The sequence below is a fragment of the Xiphophorus hellerii genome, chromosome 5 (genome assembly GCF_003331165.1).
Source record: "Xiphophorus hellerii strain 12219 chromosome 5, Xiphophorus_hellerii-4.1, whole genome shotgun sequence".
Classification (NCBI taxonomy): Eukaryota; Metazoa; Chordata; class Actinopteri; order Cyprinodontiformes; family Poeciliidae; genus Xiphophorus; species Xiphophorus hellerii.
Genome location: NC_045676.1, coordinates 18274798 through 18298264, shown reverse-complemented (window position 1 = coordinate 18298264; position 23467 = coordinate 18274798). Strand labels below are relative to the sequence as shown.

Sequence of the window (23467 nt, the reverse complement as noted above, 5' to 3'; positions counted from 1 at the left end):
AATGAGATATTCTTTTTAAAATAAGGGAACACAGTTATGCTATAGATGTTTGTTTGGAGTCCCAACTCAAGTGGCTGTAATTCAACAACCCGAGTCAAAACCAGCAATGTGTGTCTTTGTGTCACAGTTTCACCCATCTGTTTCACGATTCAAGTTCAACTTGGTTGCAGACTGTTAAAAAGTAAAATGTTTGCGCCGTCATCTTCCTCTTTTTCCCCCCTTTTAACCGACAAATACATACGCACACACTCAGCACACACACCCACACAGTCCTGAAGTTCACCCACATGGGAGAGAGCCAAGCCATGCCAGGTCAGACCAGATTAAGCTGAGCCAGAGAACCGAACACCCCCCTTTTGCTTCCTGTTTCTGGCTCTTTAAAAAAAAAAAAAAAGAAAAAGAAAAAAAAAGAAAGAAAAACAATGGCTGCCTGGCGTACCACAAGGCTCTGTGCTCAGCCCAACTCCTTTTCTTATCCGCTGCTCTTCTGCAGCGCTTACATCTCGTTGGCTAGCTCCTCCGTTTCTGTGGAAACGTCTCCATTCGCCATCTTTGTGTTCTCCTCGTAGCCAGGGGGCATGAAAGCTAACGTATAGGGGTAAAGCTTGTGACACTCGGCACGGTACGACTCCGCATGTTCTTTACAGTCTCCCAGCGAGCCGCTCCGAAGACAATCCAGGACTTCTGTGCAGGTCTGTGTTTCAAATGAGGAGACAGACACAGGAGAAATGAGGAAGCAGCTCCAAATTATTCAGGGATGCAACATTAGCCCAATATCATAATTCATTTACTTTGTGCCAAAAAATGGTAAAATGCTAGTCTTGCTTCTTCTTATGCAAAAAATATCAAGAGTAATTAATAAAATAAGAATCTTTTAAAAAATGATTAGAAACTACTTAAATTAGTAGAGTAACAGTGTAAATAGTGTTACTGAAAGACATCAAAAGTAGAATCTTATTTGGAACCAAGTGAATACGTACTTGTATAGTTCTGTTGTTGAGCGACTCGTCCAGTGATGTGGCCAGTTCTGCTGCTTTCGCTTCCGTTGACGAGTCCAGATACACCATCATCTTAGCAGCTGCAGGACGAAGACAACGTGACTTTGAGGGAACGCAACGCTGTGTTTGTAACACAGAGCAGCTGTTTCTTCTGCATTGAGCCTCTGATCCTCAAGTTTTAAACTATGTAGAGTCGGTGCAGTGAACAAACTCGCATGAAGTGGAATAATGTTTGATTCTACAATACGCTGCCCTCACCAATGACATTACAGATACTTGTCTAAGTTTTGCCTTAAAGCAGAACAATATTTTGCAAGAAGCATATTTTAGATCAAAGACAAGAGACCTGAACTAAGTTTAGGTTTCACTCTGATATCTTTTGTACATTGAGCCAAACGGAAACAAAAGGACAAAAGGATATGCTTACCATTCAATAAAGAACCACGAGGGAGCAGCATTGTTACTAAATAACACAACATCAAACTGGCTCTAATGTCGCCGTTCTACATATTTGTATCCAACTCCAGCACTGACGGGCTACATGCTAACCCATTCACATGACATTTGCTCACCAGCCAGTCGGTGTGGTATGGAGTCGGAGTGCTTGGTGAGGTAGGCCTGGTTGAAGCTCTTAGCGTTGCTGTCTCCAAACAGCCGGGTGATTTCCTGCTTCAGCACTGTCCTGACCATGTCCGGCAGTTCCTTGCTCTCCGAAACTGAAGGAAGACAGAAGATGAGACATGGTGGTCACTGCAGAGGCGAAGAAATGTTCGCTACGAAGCAACAGAACTAGAAACTGGGCCTTACCTCCTTTAAAGAAGCGCACCAGACACTGGTGAAGCCACGGGTGGTCCGGATCGATGCTGACGGCTCTCTTCACCGACTGGAGCATCAACAGGGATTTTTCTACAAGGAGAGCACAGATTAGCAAAGGTTGAAAGAGAAGAAGCTTTTAAAGCAGTAGGAGGAGAAAAGGCGGCTAGCCAACCTTTCCTGAAGTAAATCTCAAAGGCCAACAGGTGCGTCTCAATCTTGTCTTTAACCAGGTGCTTCAGCGGCGTCAGGAACTTGACTGCTTCCTCCAGCGGACTTTCTACCTGCAAAAGGACAGAACCAATAATCACATTAATATCACCATCAGTTTCTGATAATCTGCTCCCTTTTTGTTCCGTCACCGACCTTGACCAGTTTCTCAGGAATGAGCTCCTCTTTTGGCCCTCCGATTTCCTCGTCATCATCCTCCTTCTTCTTCTTCTGGTTCTTCAGCTGCTTCTCCTTCTCTGCGTTCTTCTTCTCTTCCTCCAGCTGTGCCTTCTTCTGGGCTCTTCGCTGTTTGTTCCTCAGCTTCTTCAGCTCTTTATCAGACAGGTTGGCTGGAGAATAAAGGCGTAAAGAGGATTTAAAGCTGAATCTAACATTTTCAGCCTTTGTTTGCTGAACTGTTTGGAAGAATGAGTGTGAACAATGATCTCGGCCTAATTTTTTTTCCTCACCAGTGTCCGCCTGCAGCTCTTTGCTGTCGTCCGTCAGGGGATTGTCATGGAGGCTCAGGTAAATCTGGATCGCCGTGGTGGCAGCCTTGTAGTAGAACGGATGCATGCGGAGAACATCCTCCAGCTTCAGGAGGTCCACGTAGGAGCGTAGCGTCATCTTCCTCATGCAGTAGGTGTGGAAGTCGAACTGGTCGTCTGTGATCTCCACAAAATGCTAATCAGAGCAACGAAGAAGAGTTTTAGCTCACACAGAAGAGTGAAGCTCGATGAAGCGGCAGGAAGCAGCCGGAGTAAAGACTAACCCTCTCGATCTCGTGACACTTCTTCAGGGCTTCTCCAAACTTGTTCATGGTTTTGTAGGCGAGCGCACATTCGGTCTGGAACCACATGCACTGCATCTCGTTCAGGTTCTCCACCGCTGACGCTCCCTCCTGGGGGAACATGAGAAACACAGGCAGATCAGAGCAGATGTAATCCCCGCAGAGGGTGACTGTCGTCTCAGTTCACTCTGGGAGAACATCCAAAGTAAAGCTGGTACAACACAAAGGGCAGCTTTTCAATAGAGTTATCCGATTAGGGATGCAACTAATGATTATTTAATGATCGATTATTCTGGCGATTGATCGAATTAAAAACAATGGTACATTGAAGAGTTCTTAACTGCAAAATGCATGTATTTTTGTAGTTTTGGATTACCTACTGCTATGAATAGCAAATGGCTTTTTTAAAGAGTCTACACTCTAGATAGCAACTGATTACTAATTTAGTTGATGATTATTGCAATAATCAATTCATCACAATTAATCTGATTAATCACTTCAACCCTAATCACCACGCTGTAATTTCAATAGAAAAGAAAAACACTTTATATTCAAATCATTTTGGATCCTATTGCAACCTTTTCAGAAAAATATAGTAATTACATCCATTGTCTTAACAGAGGCAAAGCCAATGAGTAGTGAGCTTCTCAGCTCACATTTGGATAAAAACTAATGACTAAACATGTCCGCAACAAGCCAGCAACCTCTTGATATTTCTCACCCGTGTGAACTTGGAGCACATCTCCTCCGCCTCTTTGATCATGCCCGCCTTCAGCATGTACTTGGCACACTTGGAGTTGATGAACCGGTCGGCGGTGTCCAGAGCCTGGGCCTCGTCCATCCACTGAGCCGCCTCTCTGATGTTCCCAGCATGCTGCGTCAGGGAAGAAGACCGTCACTCGGGGCAACAGAGCAGCAGTAGCAGCCCTCGACTGAAACACACACACATTCCCAGACGTGTGGCGTGACGTTTTGCTACCTTGTAAATCTTGGCTTTGATGAGGAAGAGTTCGATGAGCGTGGGCGTGCTCTCGATGGCGGTGTTGATGTGTTCGAGAGCCAGGGTCTGCTGACCGATCATGTTGTAGTGCTGAGCAAGGAAGTACTGCACCCAGAGCAGCGTGGTCGGAGGCTCCTCCTTACCGTCATCTGAAGCAGTGAAAACATCTTAATACACGTTTTTGTCAAAATGTATTAATTAAATTACTTCCCGCTTACCGTTCTGGCTGAACATTCGACAGCTTTTCAACGACGTTTCATAGCTGACCACTAATTCCTCTATAATTGCCACCTGAGAAGAGAAAGAACAAAGATGATCTCAATGGCAGAGAGAAAAGTGAATCATGTTTCCTTTAATCCTTTCAGTTTCACAATCATTTCATCTCTTGCTGCAATATCTCACCTTTTCTTTGTCACCGTACAGCGACTTGAGCGTGGTGAAGACAGGCGGGCAGCCTTTACTGAAGTTCATCCTCAGGTATCTGTCCAGGCACTCCCTGAACTTCTCACCTGCACATTAAAAAAAATTCAGTTTATAAAAAAAAAACAGAATCAGTAAATCTAGAAAGCACTTTAAAGAGTCTCTAAAATGATCTAGTTTAAACAAAAGTCGGTGCATTATTAGATGTACCTGAGAGGAAGTTAAGTGGCAGCCTGCGAGGAACCAGGCCCTTAGGAAACTTCTCCCAGGTTTCTTCATAGATCTTAAGTCTTTCCTCAATGCTGCCTGATGAAAGAAACAAAATTTAGCTGCGTCTCTTAAAACCAGAGTGGTTAACTATGATGTCCAACTCCCAGATTAATCCTACTGGGTTTCAGGGCTTTCTCCAGGCCGTGGTAATAGGACCAGTTCTCTGGGTTTCTCTCCTGCAGTCGCCTGTAGACCTCTGTGGCTTCGTCCAGACGCTCCAACTTCAGCAGCAACTCTCCTGCAGGAACACGACAGTTCAGCTCGGCGCAAATTTATATTAGAAACATCTTCCATGCTGTCATGCTGTAAAAGTGCAAATCACGCAGGACGCCGCCTCTTCATGACTGGAGTCGGCCACGCCTCCATTGTTGGGCTTTTGACCAAATATCTGTCAGCCAAAGCTGACAAGACCAGATTTTATTTCTCATGTTGAACATTAAAATGATTGTAGTTTCTCTACCAAGACTGTCAAGTTTTACTGGACTGAATAAATTAGTTGCAGGTTTTCCTTGAAAATGTGAAGAACAAATATCCATTTACTTTTTTTCCATGCAGTTACATATTTCACAGTGGACAGTTATTCAAGTTGCACAACATGTTCCTGTTTAAATTAACTGTGTTTGAGAGATGTGAGATAATGACCCAAAACAATCTAATATCATACAACATCATAGAGCTGAATATTTAATAATAATATTGTACATCTTGTAAATCAAGGTGGGCAGATTCAATCCTGAAAAACCAGATATATTTGATCTTATATTTAAGTAGGAGAAAATGTGAAACAATGTTTCTAACAGAGAAAAGTTAAAAACTGGTAGAAATGCTTAAAGTTTTTCAAGATTACTGAACTGACTGTAAACAGTAGTGTGGGATACGTTAGTGGGAACAGTACAAATTAAGAAAATGATAATTAATTGAGGAAATATTTGACACTTTATTGGAGAGATATTTGACATCTCCGTCCCTATGTGCCCGGACAAATTCTTTATTTCAAATATTTATGACTCAGATGGGAATGTGAAACAGCTACATTTTAAATACGGCCTGCCGTACTCGCTTGCTCCTCATGTTGGGCAGCAAAACCCAAACAGCGGAACAAAGTGACTGGAATTCAAACACACAAAAACGTCCCCACAGCATGATGCTGCCACCACCATGGTCTCACCTGATTGGAGCACCTTCGGCTGCAAACTGAAGGTGTGGATACTTTTGCAAGGCAGGGGAAGACTCACCTCGCGTCTCCTCCACGGCAAGTTTGTCACAGATCTGCTTCTCGTAGTTGGACAGATGATCGAGGGCCTCCTTGTACAGACCGGCCTCTCTCAGCACCTGGTTCTGGTACAGCAGCAGCTCGCTGTACTCGTAGTCCACCTTGTCCGGAGACGTCTGGGCGGAAGCAAGCAGGGAAAGGCCTATGTGAGTTTTTAACTGACTGGTACCTATGGAAACCCGTGGTAGCCGCTGGCTGCCTTTGTGCCGGACAGGAAACTGCGAACAAGTTTACAACGGCGTCTGCTTGTCGTGCTACACCGAGGGCACAAAGGCAGGAAGCAAGCTAATCTCATCAGACAAAGAGGGTAAAGCTCCACTGCTGGTCAGATTTCAGAGTCTGGTATTTAAGCAGAAAAAAAAACTCTTATGTGAATTAAACAGCAGCTGTCAAACACAGCATGACAAAATCTGTCAGCAAACTCCGTTCTCGTCTTACAGAGCAGCCCCTCGTTCACACAGCCTTCATTGCATCTCACCTGCTGTGTTTTCCTGAACTCTTCAATGATTTTTGCAGCCATTTCATAATCTTCAAGAAGGTGATAGGCGATGGCGTATCCGATCCAAGAGGCCCGCTGGGCGGGGCGCAGCTGCAGGAGCTGGTACCTCGTCTCCTACGAAAACAAAGAAAATATTTATGTCTTCTTCAACTTTTGAGTTCTGATACGTGTAATTATTTTATATTTGGCGGAGGAAAAGAGCAAGGAGTGAAAAAAGGGGTTTGTGGCAGTGTCCACTGTGGTTCTTAAAAACCAAAATAAAAGGTTTTTGATTGCACAGTAAGAAATAATCATTACAGGAGTTTTTTCATAAGTAATTTATACAATAGGCTTTAAAAAGGTAAGTATGCTACCCATATTGTTTATTATTGTTTATTTGTGTTTGTTTGCTTTGGGGACCAAGTTATTTAATGAGAATCTGTGTTAAGTGTATCACTGTCACTTGTTCTTTCTTTTATGTTATAAAATTCAATAAAAAATATTCTTCAAAAAAAAGTATGCTACCCATCTTCATTTTCCATATTTATAGAAAAGGCTCACTTCATTCTACAAAATCATTTCCCCCCCCCCATCTTGTAACACAGGATTTGGTTCTAAAATTTGAAAACAAAAATACATTTTAGTTTAATTTTGCTAACTTTCATAATAAAACATTTCATGTAGACATATTTCAAAAACAATGTTTTTTTGCCACTCCATTTGAGTTTTATTTTGTAGCAGCGAGGAAAAAAGTGGCTCTTTGAATGGAAAAGGTTGCTGACCCCTGAGTGTGGAGCATTTTGCTGAGTCAGGTTTGCTCTAAAGCCTTTCAGAGAGAAGCTTTTTACAATTTCATTCATATTTTTAATCCCTTCAATCCAACATTTATCTCAGCATTCCATTCACTCACTCACCAGGATGAGATAATCATGAAATGTGAGGACTAACACACTGAAGTCTTGAAGGGCCTATGGCATGGTGACGAATCAAACTGTGTGTAATCACAAGCAAACAATCTTTCTTTGCCAACAATTTATTATTATTTTTTTTTTTAACCCAAGCCAAAGATCAAACATTTTTCCAGCTTATTTCTCACAACAGACTAGCTGGGCTCTAGAGGATTTGATTTGGCCGGTCCACCTCACCCTGTATCCCTCCAGGTCCCTCATCTGGATCTGCAGCAGCGACAGATCTCTGAGGATCTGCAGGTTGTCCTTATCCCACTTCAAAGCGTTGCGGTAACACTTGATGGCCTCGTCGTACTTCTTGTCGGAGCGCTGCAGTAAACCGTAGACGTGCCAGCCTGCGACGCGGGGGGTTGGAGTTAAGGAAAGAGCACACACTGTTTGTCCAAAGCATCTGAGGCCAGGAGACAAATTGTAAGCATCAGGGCACTACGGTCAGGGAAGTGGGCCTGTCAAAGCACAGTCTTTTAATCAACACTGTCCCAACACATTTTTCAGGTCCAATTCCAATACTTTTCACAAGTTTTCAGTCTATTTTTTTAAGTATAACTGTCAAAACGTACCACAAATTCACTGAAGAATTATTGAATTAAGGTTTAAATACAGCTTTTAAATATTTGGAATAAAATCAGGAAGGAAGGAATGACATAAGGGGGGATTTAAATGCGCAACAAACGAGGAGACCAAGAAAATAAGGCAGCAGAGAAGGAAAGATGGAAGCAAGGGTGTAGGAATTAAAAAAGGAATGTAGAAAGAATGTAATAGTTAGGCAATCCTGAGGAATAAAGTTTGTAAATACAGAATTGACTTTTATCCAGACTATCAGTGAACCAAATATTTCAAAATCAACTGATTCAACTAATGAGAATAAATCATTCAAACTGTCTCTATTTGCTTTGTCAAATAAACAAGTGAAGACTAAACCATGTAATGATATGAAGTAATAATACCTGGTGAATTAATAAAATAAACCACATTAAATCAACTAAATCACCGCAACAGATCACATTAATTAAGGGACTTTGCTGCCAAGCATTTGCTTCCTGAAAGTTCCCACTTGATTTATGAGCAGGCATTCCTTTTGGTCCACTCCACACGCAGCTACTTACTCGAGATAAGAGCAGACTGAAGCTACAGAGATACCAGCGAGTCCGCTCAGAGATAGGGTGTTGCTGAGGTAACCCTTATCTGCACAGAGGGTGCACAGATTTTACACCGGCCTCAGAATGACAGGAGAGGCCGAAGCTGAGCTGTGTTGACAGGATGCGCAGCAAGAAGAATTCAACCCAACGGTTCTGTTGCATAACACGCAGGGTAGAGACCGAACGCGCCTCACAGCTTTACATGAGTTAGGATACAGACGTGGCTCTTGAGGTCGTTGCGAAGGCCTCTCCTCACCAGGTCGTAGGCCTCCTCCTTCTTCCCCAGGCAGTTGAGGGTCAAGCCCTTCATTGCCAGCGTCTCTGCAGCAGGAATATGACACGGCAAAGAGTGAAGAAAACAGTGAGGGGAACATTTCCATCAGACAATACTTTTCTTACCTCCATGTTCTGCAAATTTGGAGTTGGACAGGATCTGTTTGCAGAACTTGAGCCCATTTCTGTACTGTTTGTGCTCGTAACATCGCTGTGAAAGGACAGGGGGAGAAAAGACCTTAGGCTCCAGAGACGACACCGATATCTACACTGAAATTTTCAAAATGGTGCTAAAGTTTTTCCTAAGAAGTCAAATTAAAAGTGAAATTACTTTCTGAACTTAAACCTCAAAGAAATCCACAGAAAAACTGATGAGCGTTTTCCACCTCTCATATGTGCTTCTCACTTTACGGCCTTATCCAGACAAACCAAAGCATCTCAGAAGATTAGAACGCTCACTGAATAGTTTAATTATCTCAGAAATACAATTTTAGGCAAAACATCATCTTCACACACACACACTATGCTGCATTTCAAGCATCTACTTCTGTTCATTTTGATGGTTATTGATTACAGCTAATGCAAACACCAAATTAAGTTCCTCAGAAAGTTAGATTGTGCACAAGCAATAAAAAAAATGTAAAAAAATTTAAAATGAGAAATGATGACTAAACATAATGGGGCTGATGACTGCTAGGTTGACAGTGATCCAGCAGGAAAGTCACCGACACCTTACACGAGGAAGCCACGCCAAAGAAGCTGGCTGATCCCAGAGCGCTGCATCCGTCTGCCAGGAACTCTTAAAGCACTTCCTGCTTTCTTCTGCTGACAAGCTTTATGGAGATTTAATCTTCCACCAGGAATCAGTGTCTTACCACACTGCCAAAAAGCAACAATATCTGCTTCAATGTACACGGCACCACTGTCTGCTTGGCCTGCACCTCTATGAGGTGCAACAACCTCATAGAGAAGCTATAAGGTAGTTTGCAGATGAAAATTAGCGACACCAGACCCAGCAACGAAAAACTTAAGATGGCTATCAAACCTTCTTTAAAACCTCAGCAGCGCCGCAGCCTGATCACCTCCATGCCACTCTGCACTGATGCAGCAATTCATGCGAAAGGACCAACCAATAATTAAATGCACATAAAATTTTAAAGCAAACACTTCTGTGTTGAAAATCAATTTTACTGATATGCTGTAATGTTTTTATTTTTAAATTATGAGAAATATATGCTTGATGGATGTCTCTGATGAAGCTACATGTGATTTTCTGTAAATTAATTATTTCTTTGATGATAATCTAATTAAATGGGAAACACCTGTCATTACATTTACATTACTATTCCTCCCCATTAGTAGGAAAAAACATTTCTCCTTTTACTAATACGCAGAGGTTTAGAAAAGCGGAGCGTTTTGCCCTGAAGCTTTATCTAGGGATGCCGTTGAACAAACGCCACATCGCCTCTGCTGCTAAGCTGATTAGTGGCTGTTGGGCGAGACAACGGGGTTTTGTGTAAGAGAGGAAGAGCTAGTGTGGCAGATGGCATTTCGCTGACCCACAAACCACTAAAATTAAACAAAAAGGAAGAAGGAGGACGACATGAGCTTCGCATGCCACAGTTGGCTGGAACATGAGCTTGTTTATGACAAAATGTTGAGGCAGCGCAACATGTGGGGTAGACAAATAAAAATGGATAGTACAGGTTTTTCTGACAGTTGTGGCTTTGATATTTTTTTCTCTACATTTGCTTGTGCTGGACGAATAAGTTTCTGCATATCCACTGCGATCCTGCTTTATGCACGAACAGCTGATATATCCCAAAACGAGCTGTTGGACTGAAATATGTTTTTCGCTGTACAAATTAGAGTTCCCATAAAGTCATATGACAATAATATAATATATAATCTGTAAAAACACACTTCCTCTTAAACAGAGGAACTTCTCTAAAAGCTTTACAATTACATAGAAGTTAAGAATCCTGCAGAATTGGTGAAATTTCACATTACAAATCATTTTTATTTTAACAAAAGAAAAGAAAAAAAAAAAGCCACAAACGTTGATGACGCCGCAAGCATCCGCGCATTTTAAAACAAATTCAGCAACATTAACGCAACCAGCTGTGCCCTCTCGGCATGCTCCTTATAAAAATAACTCGGCCCCCGGAGTTGGAGAGAAAATCTGTCGGAGCATGCGTCTCGAGGCTGCAGGGGCTCTCTGCCGGTGCCAACATTTGATTCTGACGAAACTTTTCAAAGCCTGTTTTCAGCGATGACACCACATTCTGTGTGAAAGGAAGTCAGACTGAAAGAGAGAAAAAGCTCTTCCACAACAAGCTTTAATGTTACTAAGCACTTCATACCAGGCTGGCTGGAAGCATGGTACTATGTATAGTATATTGTAATGCTGTGCCTTTCTTAACCATTAATTAAACTGAGCATTTCATATTGCAGAAATGTTCAGTTTAATTAATGTTGCAGCTAAATTCAGGAAACCATTTGTGAGATCAGACACTTTTCTTTGTTCTATTGATAAACATCTGAACATAGTTATGCAGCAGAAAATAAGATCAAATAATTTTAGGAACGCCCTGAGTTGTCATTAATGACATTGGGATCAGAAAGCCAGTATTTGCTGGTTTTACCAATGTCTTTAAACACGATAATGGAGTTCACATGTTAAAACAACCAAAAGTTTGAAGCATTTCCAGGTTGAAGCAACAAATGGATAAAACACAGCAATGTTCCTGTACTCTCTTCACCCTTCCTGTTACCTGCTGAAAGTCTCGCTCGTTCTACTGCACACAAATTAAAATGCAGACATGCCTCATGTATAAAACAATGAAGTTTTCCTTAAATAGCTCCCTGCATATCTATGCCCAAACAGCTGTTTCAGCTCATTGAAACTGAAAATAGGTAAATATGTGAACTTTCACGCCTGAGTAGGATTTCATCGAACAGTTTATTGTTGAAACAGAAAAGTTTAGGAATCAGCCACTGCAGCTTGTTGGCTAGTCATGCTACATCACCTCTGCTCCACAACCCAAAGCTTTAATGTTGATTCATTGTCATCACATTTTTTTTATTGTGCACAACAGAAATACTATAATGCTGTGCCGTTCTTAACCAAATAGTAATTTTGTTTCACGCAAATGTGCAAGGCCGAATGATAAAAGCTAACCTGCAACAGTTAAAGCAGCCGATAGACTGCTTTAACTGTCTATCGGCTGGTGGAAAAACTTTAAAAAATAAAATAAAATAACACACTGATAGCGGAACATCCAACTTTAAACACCAAAAAATTCTATATGTTCTAAAACTTATTCTGCAAGCATCCTGTTCATCCAATATTATGCTGCAGATCAACTTTGGAAAATTAGGAATAAAGTATTTTTCTGTGAACTCCTAACAAGAGCCGGAGAAGAACCCAACAAGAAACCAAACCCAAATTTTACATTATTTTTTAAAAGGAGAAATACAACGATTGTCTGATTTCACTTATTTTTTCTGCAATACTCCTAATGCTGCTAAAGTCACACTGATGTTTATTTGACAAACTGGCGCACAAATAATTGCCAGTAATATTTTTGTTTTGTATTTTACACATAATCAACTAAACAACAGATGAAATTTAGCCAGAGAAAACACATAGCACCAGAATGAGGAGTACATACTGGACACACCATTAGACCTGGACCACAGCAGGAAATTATGAGATTCATAATATTATTGTTCACTGTATTGTACTAGCATTAATACACTGATACATTTGCAATAACTTGTGCAGAACCATGTAGTAGATCTTCCAGTTTCATAAAGATTATTATATTGGTGAAGAAGAACTATTCTGCTCTTTTCCATCCTTCACCCCATGGTATTACTTTGAGGTGTCAGTCTTCATACATATTTTTAAGGGTGTGGAATCTGAGCCGTTTCCCAACCAAAGTTTTATACAGACCAGTCGCTAATTCGTAGCTGCGAGGGGGGCATTATGTACCTGCTTTTGACAGCTGATGATTTAAAGTAATAGTTTTACATTTTGTCAACTGTAGCTATTTGAGATCATAAATGCCAATAAATAAGTCTTTGCTGGTTGCTTAGAGTCACTTTCAGACTATAAAATTTAACTTAATTAATTGTATGGGAGATTTGAACACTTCTTATTAAGCACTTACTATGAAACTTAAACACAATGTGCTTATCCCTCTAGAAATGACTAAAATAGTAACACTGAGTCAAAATTGTCAATTTGACAACCAATGACAGCTTTAATACCACACAACACCGCAATGCCATGTGCAGAAGTGATTAGTTTGGAAATTCAAGTGCAGATTACAGTCTTTTTTTTTTTTTAATGCAGCCCGTTGTAGACCTGCTGATTGGTAGCGGTCTGCTAAATGAGGTCAACATCATCTGGATCCCTGCAGAGCCACCGGCTCTCAAAACAATCATGTTTATTTGAACCGGATAATGGTGATTTACCTGCACACACTGGTTCCTGGAAAGTGTGTCACTACTGTAAAAATACTAGCACTAAAGGACAATAATATATACACACACACACAACACAAAGCGCGGTAAAAGTCCCTTCGGTGAGACTATGACCAAACCGAAGTAAAGCTTGATAAGTTATTTTATGCCACACCTGTCAGCGTGCAGACAAGTTCACAGCGAGGCTACATGCAGATGCATACATGGAGCACAGGGATGGATGTACAGGCCTAAATCCGCTACAAACACGCTCACACCGCTCCTGGTTGTGCTTTGCCTCCGTGCAAGAAATGCACAACCCCAACCTGCCCTGATTTAATCGCGAACAGCAGCTGCAACAGCGCTAAAAAGACTTTAATCAACACTAACTGACAGACCGCTTAGCCCAGCTAGCGAGGCTGACTAGCTTTAGCCGATTAGGAACCCCGAAATTTCCCGAAAGCTTTAGTGCAGCCCTAGTTTCTAACGTAGGACATAATAGATAGCGTGTCTGTCTGTATTCGATGAAAAGTGAAAAGCCAAAAGCCACATTACATTCAGAAGTGAGCCATTAGGTGAGAAAGTGGAAGCTAACTTGGAGGCTAACGTGTGGCTAGGGAGTTAGCTTCCATGGAGGCTGTTTGTTGTGACAAACGGCGGGGCCTGACGCTAGCTGACTGTCAACTGTGCATAACACCAGCCACACAACTGCACTACTCGCTGTGGTTTAATATGAACAACAAGATTTTTCAGAACCGTCATAATATCACTGCCAGCCGTGAACGCAGAGCAGTGACAGCGCATATTAAGGCCCAGGCTAGCTAGCGAGCTAACTAACTCAATGATGACATTTTGCTATCATACTGAAGCGGCTGTCAGCTCACTGATGATCAAGCCCCAAAAGTCGGCTGCTGGTAACCGGGCGGCCCTTTAACGAATAACTCACCAAAATCCTCTTGAAGAGAGCATTCTCCTTCGGCGGTAAAGTAACCGTGGGCATCGTTGCAGTCGGAATCGACCTCAGCACATGTAGCTAAAGTTAGCCCGGGTAGTCCAGATGAGTTGAGCGCCGTTAACCCTGCTTCTCCTGCTTCAGCCACTCTCTGCTCGATTGCTCCGTTTTCTCTTCTCATTCATTTCTTCCTCACGTGCTGAAGGAGGAGCCGAGACTTAACATGTGTAGGTAAAGGTCAAACTGTCCAGATTAAGGTCAGTTATCGTTTAAAATGTAAATAATAAAGTTGAAATGGATAGATTTATTTTTTTTTTTTACCATTAATGAAGTAATCATTCTGTTACACAGTTTCAGATTAAGCTTTGAAATTTTGGTAACATTTCAAATAAATGAATACCGTAGAAAGACAGAAAAATCTAGAAAAAGTGTCATTAAAGTCAAATAAAACAGATTAAGATTATTTTTTTTAAATAAAAGTAAAATACTCAAAGAAAATCTCAGATTACATTCAATATTTTCTTTTAATTTTTTATTTCTCTCTTTCTCTCTCTCTATTATAACATTATAACAAAAGTTATAATGCCAAGATTAAAATCTAAATGCCAAAAATAAGGTTGAAAATATTTATGCCAATAGATATTTTATTTAAAAAATGTTGAGTTTAAGGTCAAAATGTGACTCAAATATGGAAAGAAGAAAAGAATAAATGTTAAATGTAAAGAAAGACAAAAATGCAATGCCAAAAAATATGTATTTACTGATAATACAGTAATTATGATAAAAATATTGAGATTAAGGTAAAATTTAAAAAACACAAAAGAGTTGAACATTTCACGTTTTTTTCTATTACATTATTTATCATAAATCTTAATATTAAGGTTCAAATCACAATGTCTGATTAAATCACAAAGCGTCAGAAAATAATTCTCTTCTTGTGAAGTAGGCCTAGTACTCCATGTGAGATTTTGTTCAATACCAATAAGTAGAACATAGTTTTGAAGTGGAAGAAATTGAGACATGTATTTTTTTTTTATTTACATCTGTCTGCAGCCCCCTTTACTCTGATACAACCAAATACAGTCCAGTTTAATAAACTTGAAAGGTCAAGTAATTGGTCACTGTCCTGTGAAGGCCTCCGAGGTTTGTTCAAGAAGTGAACATGGCACTGCAGAATTTTGTATAAGCCAGCTCTACACATTAATTATGCCGACAGATTTTAGAGCCACTAGAGGGCGCCATACTAACGTATACAAGGTCAAACTACATGGCCGCTCCACTTCTCGCACATTTTTTCAAGCCCTGTACTTCTTTATGTGAAGAGGGCAGGCAGTGTTTTAGACGTGTGATCAAATGTGTGTATGTTTACATTGATATCTAGATATTGAACAAACTGGGGTTGCTTTTTATGCAGAGCAGTGATGTACTGTAACTGGCTAAAACAAATGGATAATAAAGTTACTGGAAGGGAATTAAAAATAAGCATGTTGTGTGTCCGTGTTCGTGGGATCGTTCAGGCTTTACTCTGCCGTTATCTGGTGGCCTCCTGCTCCTCCACCACCACAATGGCTCCTGCACCACATTCATCAAGTTGACACCAAACACACACACACACACACACACCCACAAACACACCCACACACACACACACACACCCACACACACACACCCACACCCCCCCCCCCCCCACACACACACACACCCGCACACACACCCACACACACACACACACCCACCCACACCCCCACGCACACACACACACACACACTCTTTTCCCCCTCCATCCCTCCACACCACCACATCCTCTGTTCTCTCTGTCCCCTGTCTCTCCTCTCCACATTTCTTCAGCACCATTTCATTACCTTATTACCTTCGGAGAGGAGTGAATCATCCTTTAAACTCATCTCCTTCTTTGTGACACATCATTTGTTGATCTGATTGGTGTCATAAATGTCCCTGCAGAGCGTGCTCAAGGCTGGTGTTTGTGTGTGACTATACAATAGGGCTGGACAATATATTGAATAGGAGTTGTAATTGCAATATCAGTGCATGCAGAATCGCAATCAGTGCTTGGATGTTTTGTTTGGTAGGATGCGATATTTCTAGTGTCATACATCTACGCATCTGTATATTGATACATTAAGTGACCAGTCAGGGATAGAGTTGTAAAGAAGTTCAAGGCAGAAAACAATATGTCAAGCTTTGAACATCTTACTGAGCATGTACGGATTTTGTCCCTGGAACTGCGGCTTCCTCCAGCAGTCCACTGACATGTCTTTTAGGTTACCTGGTCTTTCTACACTGCCTTTTTTTTGTGTGTGTGCATGGTTGTTTGTCTGCTGTGTTGTAGTGTGATGGACTGGCAACCTGTCCATGGTGGACCTCATCTCTTGCCCAGTGACCGGTGGAGACAGGCACCAACTCCATCACTACTCCACAAGGAGAAGTGGGTTTAGACAATGGATGGATGGAGCTTTTAACAAACTTGGCTGCATCTTTCTTCTAAGCTAAATTTGAATCACATTTCCCAATTTAACATGAATTGTTACCTAACTTACCAGATGGACCAGGGTTGTGTCTAGACAGAAATTTTTATAACTAACTCATTCCAAATGCACTTTCCATGGATTTTGTTACTTTGCAGCCTTTCATAAAGACACTCCCTGATCTTCTTTTCAGAAAAGATGAGTCTTTTCTTGACTCAGAAAAGATGAGACCCCTTTATTCTTAAATTCGGTCTGAGGATCACTGGTACGTGTTTATTGCAGGACTGTTATCTAAAAGACGGTTTGAGATGGAGCTTTTTGATTTCTGATTGCTCTTCAGAGTAAGCTCCATTCATGTCCAAGGCCAAAACTGAGATGACGATCCTGGTCACGATCACATTCTTCAGAAAAGACACTATTGCTGAGAAAACTGAAACTGAAGTGAAACTATCAAAAATGTAATGTTTTAAATTTCACAGATATCTAATAAATTGTTGACTAAAAGGTCAACAACCAGATTTAGTTGAAGAAAATCCCAATGCTTGTGCTTCCACAGCTGCTTGGATTTTCCACACCCCTATCATGACCTCAGTTTTGCTCTCTCTAGAGATTTCAGGTTGAGCTCTGAGTTGTAGCAAACCTCTCCAGCTGGAGCTTTTCTCCTCCACCGACATCACACCCCATCTTCCTCTTATCCCTCCCTTCATCCTTCCTCTTCCTCTCTCTTTTTTTTTTATCTGTCCAAGGTGGTGTCGCTACTGAGCATGAGTAATGATGCTGTCATCTCCGTGAGTCTCCATTTATCAATGTCAAACAGGAGCACAAGAGTTTGGTGGTTGTGTGTGCGGTGATGTTGGTGGGTGGGGGGTAGAGGGTGGACAGAAAAACATGGCAACTGGGGAAATGCGAGGAGGTAAAAGTGTAGCAGCAATACAAGAGGAAGAGGTGGAGGTTTATGATCATGATGAGAAGGATGAAGAAAGAGGTGTGGCAGATGGGGGGAGGAGAGTGTTTGATAGCAGCTGGGTTTAACAAGGATACTCCGTAACAGCATAAGGGCTTTATGTCTGTTGATGCCAATGCAGAGCCAGTGATCCAATATGCTATTGTTAGGCAGAATCATATCTAGATTCCTTTGCAGGTATAATTATAATTATGCAAATCAGAGTGACAGTTCATTACAGTGATAGTTAAGTCTCATTGTGCATTTGTCTCCAGATCCTGAAACCAAAAGATTTTCTGCAAACAGAGGAAGTACTCAATCCAGTTATCATTATGGCAGTGATGATCCAAGTGACAATCCAAACACATGCATCCATTCTGTTAATTAGGATTCAAGAGGCTCTCCGGATATAGTTTGTTGGCAGTGATGCTATGTTTAGGCAAACAAGACAGCAAGGCTTGAAAAACAGATCCATCCTGAATGTTGAGGAAAGGTAGATCTTAAGAAGTTTGTCATTTAACGTGATGTACAGGAACTGTACAGAAAACCCTTGCTGGTGAAGACTGTCATGTAACTGTAGTGTGATTTAGCATGATGTGCATTAACTCTTTTAGACTGTTAGTCTAAAAGAGGCAAGACCCCGAACAAACTGCTGAATAGTTTTAATCCCAAGTCTAAATGAGCAAATGCAGCTGAATTATCGATACTCAACAGCTACCATGACATACAATACTGCCGCCTTTATTATTCAATATTTGCAACAATGTTTAATGCATTGTGTGATCACCTCTATTAGTAACACAAATTTGCTGTTAAAATGTTAACTCAGAATGGAGAACATAAGATTATTTTTTTCAGATGCTGGTCATTCTTTTGTAGTTGTGGAATTTTAATTCCTGAGTTTTGTATTTGGAGTGCTTTTGTAATATATACATATGATTTCTTTTCAACCGAACATTTTGGCAACACTCCAGAACAGCTTGGCAAAAAATGAAGCATGAACAAGTTGATGTTGATCAAAAACCCCTCTGTTAAGTACAGCAGAGGAGCAGCGATGCTGTGGGCCTGTTTCTCTCTTAAAGACACAGGGAATCTTTTTGTATTGCATATTAACTGTTTGACAATTGCTTTTTTTAAATAAAAATGGAGTGAAATGAACATACTAGTCCTTTAAAGAAGAGTGAGGACAAAAGTGTCAATATTCCAGAAAAAACATGATTTCTTATAATACAAAGAATGGCTGTAGATACCTAAAGATGTTGACAATTCAAAGGGACCCAATAAACAACAGAACATCAGTTTAATATGACCAGCGAGAACATTCTCTCTTTATTGTATCTTTTTGAAAAAACAAAAAAAAAATCTTCTGTAATTCTCTTTTGTTAACATTTCAATATTCTGTACAAGATAAAAAGAAGTAAGCACTGCTTAAGAACAAAATCTCAAACTAAAAAAAAAAGAGAGGAGGTTTACAATACAAATTAGTAGTAAGACATTGTCTGAAGTGCAATGGCATAGCTCAGATGGATTAAAAGTGAAACCGAAAAAGAAAAAATAAAAATACTTCTCTATTTTTCAACAAACAGTAAATTCTTTACAGAGTAGAGACTGTAATATCTGATGTATTTAAACCTGTAAAAACATATTTACAAATAGCCATCATCTTTTATATACTTTTTTTCTCATAATCACATATATATGTCAGCACCAGTAAAAAAAATTATAAAATAAAAACAAAGAACATCAACAACAACCATTTTTGTTAAAATGTTGTCTACAGACTTGGTCCCAGTATTGTGATATTTGGAGGAAGCTTCTGTTCTCTGTCTGAAATAATTTCCAAACCAGATCTCAGAGCTCTCACTTCTAAAAAGGACAAGACAGACACAGAGGGCCTTCAAACACCTTTCTCCTTCCACTTAGGCGTGGAACTGAAGTCCGAGCCTGCCTGGGCGCACGTCGGAGTTCTGGAAGAATGAAATTCCTTTTTTGTCTTTGTCCTGGAAAGCAGACTCGACAATCTGTGAGTTTAAAGCGCTGATGCGGGGTCTAAATTATTCAACCATTTTTCCTTGATGAAAACTGGTTGAGTGCTACAACCCCACAAACATATTCGCATGTGACAAAAAAAAAAAACATAACAAAAAAATAGAGCCTCATTTGCAACGCTTACAGGACGACTGAGTTCTATTAAAGGGCTGGATTTTACGACGACGACAACAACCATAAGAACAGAAGGCTTTTTGGTTTTGTAGGTTACATCATTGTCCTAAAAACAGACACTCTTGTCTTTCACCGAATAATACAAAACATTTAGAGATGCAACATGTTGACAAGAACCACAGCAATAAAACCTATGTTATATCTTTCTGTTTACATTTCAGGACTCAAGATGAGGCAGTCTGATGACGGTGATGGTGAATAAAAGCATGAGCAGCTGACGTAAAGCCAACAGTTTCCGACAGGGAAGTAGAACCACTGAGAGCCTTTATAGGTAAATATTGTTGGCCTGTAAGGCCAAAATCAAATTTCTGAGCGGTGGTTTGTGAACTAAAACGGGGATGCTTGTGTTTTTTCCTAATAGTGCAGCACAGTTTGCAGCTGAGAAGCTGTGGTGTAAAGCAGGGCTGATGGGAAAGCTGTACTGCGACAGGAGGATGGACAGACGTACTGTAGGCTAAGGACGGAGCCTGCGATGATGTTAGAGAAAAAGCAGGAATAAACTACACTGCCTTGCAAAGGTATTCGTACTCCTCAATTTTTTATTTTTTTTTTACATTTCTTTCACATTATAGGCACAAACTTTAGACTATTTTATTGGGATTTTATGTGATGATAAACCAGCACAGCGATGCACATAACTGTAATTGGAAGAAAAATGATGCATGGTTTTTAATTTCACAAAATAAAAAAAAATATTGAATGATCTGTCTTCTATTTGTATTCACTACCACATTATAGAGACACAGTGTAGTAGTTTAGACATTTAAATTCACACTTAAATCCAATTTGGAATCTGTGGCAAGACTTTTTACAAACACCATCCCTTTGATGTAATTCCTGCCATACATTACAACATTTATTTGTGAACAATTTTGAAAACCCAGTCTACTTTTCCTTCCATTCCCCCAAATTTGCCTCACCTTGAGTTGGTTAATAATATAAAATCCATGTAAAAAAAACATTAAAGTTTGGGACTGTAACATGACAAAATATGAAAAAGTTGAAGGAGTTTTGCAAGGCACTGCAGGTGAGCTTCTCTAAGAATTCCCCTCAAAACAAAATAAAGTCACTTGTGGTGTTTGAGTACATTCAGTGCCCAGTGATCATTTTTGGCTGATGTATGGGATGCGGCTTGTGTCCCACAGACTGGTCCACATGTTAGCGTCTTTGTTTGTTGTCACTGTGTATGCTGTGCTGTAGTTGTCTGTCCTATCCCACTCCTGTCCTTCACTTTGCTCTCTTCACTCAAAACCATCATACAGTGCTACACAATGCAGGAAATGAAACAAACTCCCTCAAAAAAAAAAAAGAGGAGAAATTATGGGTGGGTTGCCTAGCAAAAAGCGCAAGCTAGGCTGTGCTTGTGTTGCACAATAGCAGAACATCATTTGTCCTGTTGTTATGTGCCCAATATAAACAGAGAAAAGAGTGCTATGAGTGATGAACGAGTCTCTGGAGGGAGAGTGGGGGTACAGATTTGGGTGAGAGTGTATGTATATATGTGGAGGGAACAGAGCTGAGAGTGGAAATGGGAGCATTAAGAGGATAAAGTTGAGCGATCTGAAGCACTGAACAGAGTGTCACACAAATAAATTGTCGTCTTGAGAATGATATAGTCTTCATCAGCCTTGCGGTTTGAGAAAAGCTTGGGTTCAAAGTTAAGCGGTGTAAACGGGAATCGCTTTCAAACACTAGAACGTAAGGAAAATTTACTCCAGGGGAGAAAAGAGTGAAACTAACAAAACACACCTTCTAATTCTTATATTGTTTTTCAATAATATGCACAAGACATGTGAGAGCTCCTTCCATTTCAAACACACACACACACACCCCCACACGCACACACACAGAAAACATAATACCAGAACTTATTTATAATCTCTCTCATGTTTTACAAAACAAAACATGCCAGTCTATGTCATGTCATCCTTTCTGTTGGACTTTCTCAGGTTATGTCCCAAAGTTGAGTTCATTCTAAAAATGTTCCCCATTGGCTATTGGTTCTGGAAAAGCTCATCCATCCACCCGTCGCCCGAGTCCAGCTCCGCCCCCGATCCGTCACCCAAACCAAAGGCTCCCCCTCCTGAGGGCCCGCCCCCGTACCCATAGGATGACATGTCCTGATTGGCTGTCCTTTGGTAGCCCTGTGGCTGACCCCCAACTGCAACTCCTCCTGGTCCATAGGGTCCACCTCCTCCTCCCCCTATTCCTGGGCCTCCTGGACCTGGCCCAAAAGCCCCCATCCCAGACATCCCCTGAGCCATCATCCCTTGGCTAATCCCCTGGTTCATGACCATGGGTCGGGGCTGATTGGTCCTCGGCTGATTACCCATGTGAGGGCGCATCATTGGGCTGCCCATACTTGCAGCCGGGTTGCCCACTCTGGGGTCCATTCCCTGGCCAGCCTGTCCAGAACCTGGAAAGTGTTGCTTGGTCATACGTGGAGGTTGACCCGGCTGCATACCATAACCCTGGGAGGAGGTGAACCCCACCATATCTCCTCCTGCTCCTCCTGTAGTCCTTCCGACTCCTCCCCCCATGGCCTGCAGACCTTGTCCTTGCTGCTGCGGCCAGCCACCAGCCGCCATCCCAGCTCCACCTCCTCCACCTCCTAGCATGCTTTGCAGTCTCTGAGACTGGGCTTTGGCAGGGCCTTTGAGGGGCTGCTGAGTTATGGAGTTCATTAACATCCCTTGCCCTCCATAAGCTCCAGCCCCGCTGCTCCCAGGGCCCCCGGGCATACCTCCGAGTCCAGGACCTGCACCTGCCTGCCGAGGAGGCCCTCCGGCAGGGTTGTGCTGCGGTGGAAGACCCATGGAGGCTTGGACGCTTTGGTTCTGGTGCTGCTGCTGGTGGATCATTTGGCTCATCGAAGGGTTGAGGCCATATAAGGCACCCTGGTTGGACCCCTGGGTGCCATAGGATAGTCCCATGTCGGCTTGAGGTCCCACTGGGCCACCTTGACCCTGAACAGAATTCATCTGGACCATCTGCTGCTGGTTGTGCTGCTGCTGCTGGAGGAGTCGAGAGGACCGCATATTTTGGAGTGATTGGCTTCTGGATGCCAGATCTTGTGGAGGACCTATGAATGCAAATTAAAGAGATGTTAGAACAATAAAAAAGAGAGACAAATGGGGATAAACAAAAAAATCAACAAATAAATGCTGAGGTTTAGGAACTATGTTTATAAAATTGTTTCCCACCCCAGTAACCGTCTTTTTATTTATTATTTATTTCATCATTCAGGTGCAATATCCACTGGCGACACTGAAAGTTTGTGTTCAGCCAGTGATCTACCCACAACAACAGTCACAGTTGCTCATTTTTCCTTCCTGCTTATTCCTCAGCATATTTCCTGGGTTGCCTCTTGTGATTTCTAGTTTTACATTTTCCTTCTGTCTATCCTCCAGCCAAAGAGTGATTCAGGGCATGTTTCACTGTATGCTATGCATGCATAACAGAGCGTGTGACAAATGAACTCCTGAATCTCAAAAATATGTCCCATCTACCTCGGTTCACCAAAACATGACACAGATGAACACAGTTGAGCACCAGCAACTCATTTTCACAGTTTCTCCTATTAAAGCATAACTCAAGGAGCTTGAGGACATGAAAATGGCTCTAAATCCTTTAATAGACCCAATACTGACACCATTCCACTAATCCCTCTTCTTAAAGCTCAGACCTGAAATGTAACAGACGAGTGAGAACTTGATGGATAATGCAATCCAGGCTCACGAGTAGGAAGAAACTCATGAATG

At 41.4% G+C, this 23467-nt stretch overlaps 2 protein-coding genes across 2 annotated transcripts in view; both read right to left on the bottom strand.

Annotated features, from left to right (window-relative positions):
* Positions 1-395: 395 nt before the first annotated feature.
* Positions 396-14102, bottom strand: naa15b (N-alpha-acetyltransferase 15, NatA auxiliary subunit b). The gene is made up of 20 exons (XM_032564258.1): positions 14049-14102; positions 8759-8843; positions 8576-8680; positions 7398-7555; positions 6253-6387; positions 5737-5890; positions 4620-4739; positions 4442-4537; positions 4214-4320; positions 4030-4102; positions 3791-3960; positions 3533-3685; positions 2794-2922; positions 2492-2705; positions 2178-2371; positions 1987-2095; positions 1806-1904; positions 1571-1714; positions 981-1078; positions 396-694 (listed from the first exon to the last, which is right to left on the bottom strand). Exons 1-20 carry the CDS (start codon positions 14100-14102, stop codon positions 497-499), a joined length of 2595 nt encoding a protein of 864 aa, XP_032420149.1. The 3' UTR covers positions 396-496.
* A 4680-nt stretch (positions 14103-18782) lies between these two features.
* Positions 18783-23467, bottom strand: part of maml3 (mastermind-like transcriptional coactivator 3) — a 116429-nt gene continuing 111744 nt past the window's right edge. Inside the window, exon 6 of the mRNA XM_032562685.1 lies at positions 18783-22788. Within this exon, the coding sequence (XP_032418576.1) occupies positions 21701-22788 (1088 nt within the window). The 3' untranslated portion in view covers positions 18783-21700. The remainder of the gene's footprint in view (positions 22789-23467) is intronic.

Coding starts and splice junctions, on each gene's coding strand:
- naa15b (XM_032564258.1), bottom strand. CDS start 14,102: ATGCCCACGGTTACTTTACCGCCGAAGGAGAATGCTCTCTTCAAGAGG. Junction 5,891..6,252: donor AGTTCAGGAAAACACAGCAG/GTGAGATGCAAT, acceptor GCTTCCGCCCAG/ACGTCTCCGGACAAGGTGGA. Junction 4,103..4,213: donor TGTACGGTGACAAAGAAAAG/GTGAGATATTGC, acceptor TTCTCTTCTCAG/GTGGCAATTATAGAGGAATT.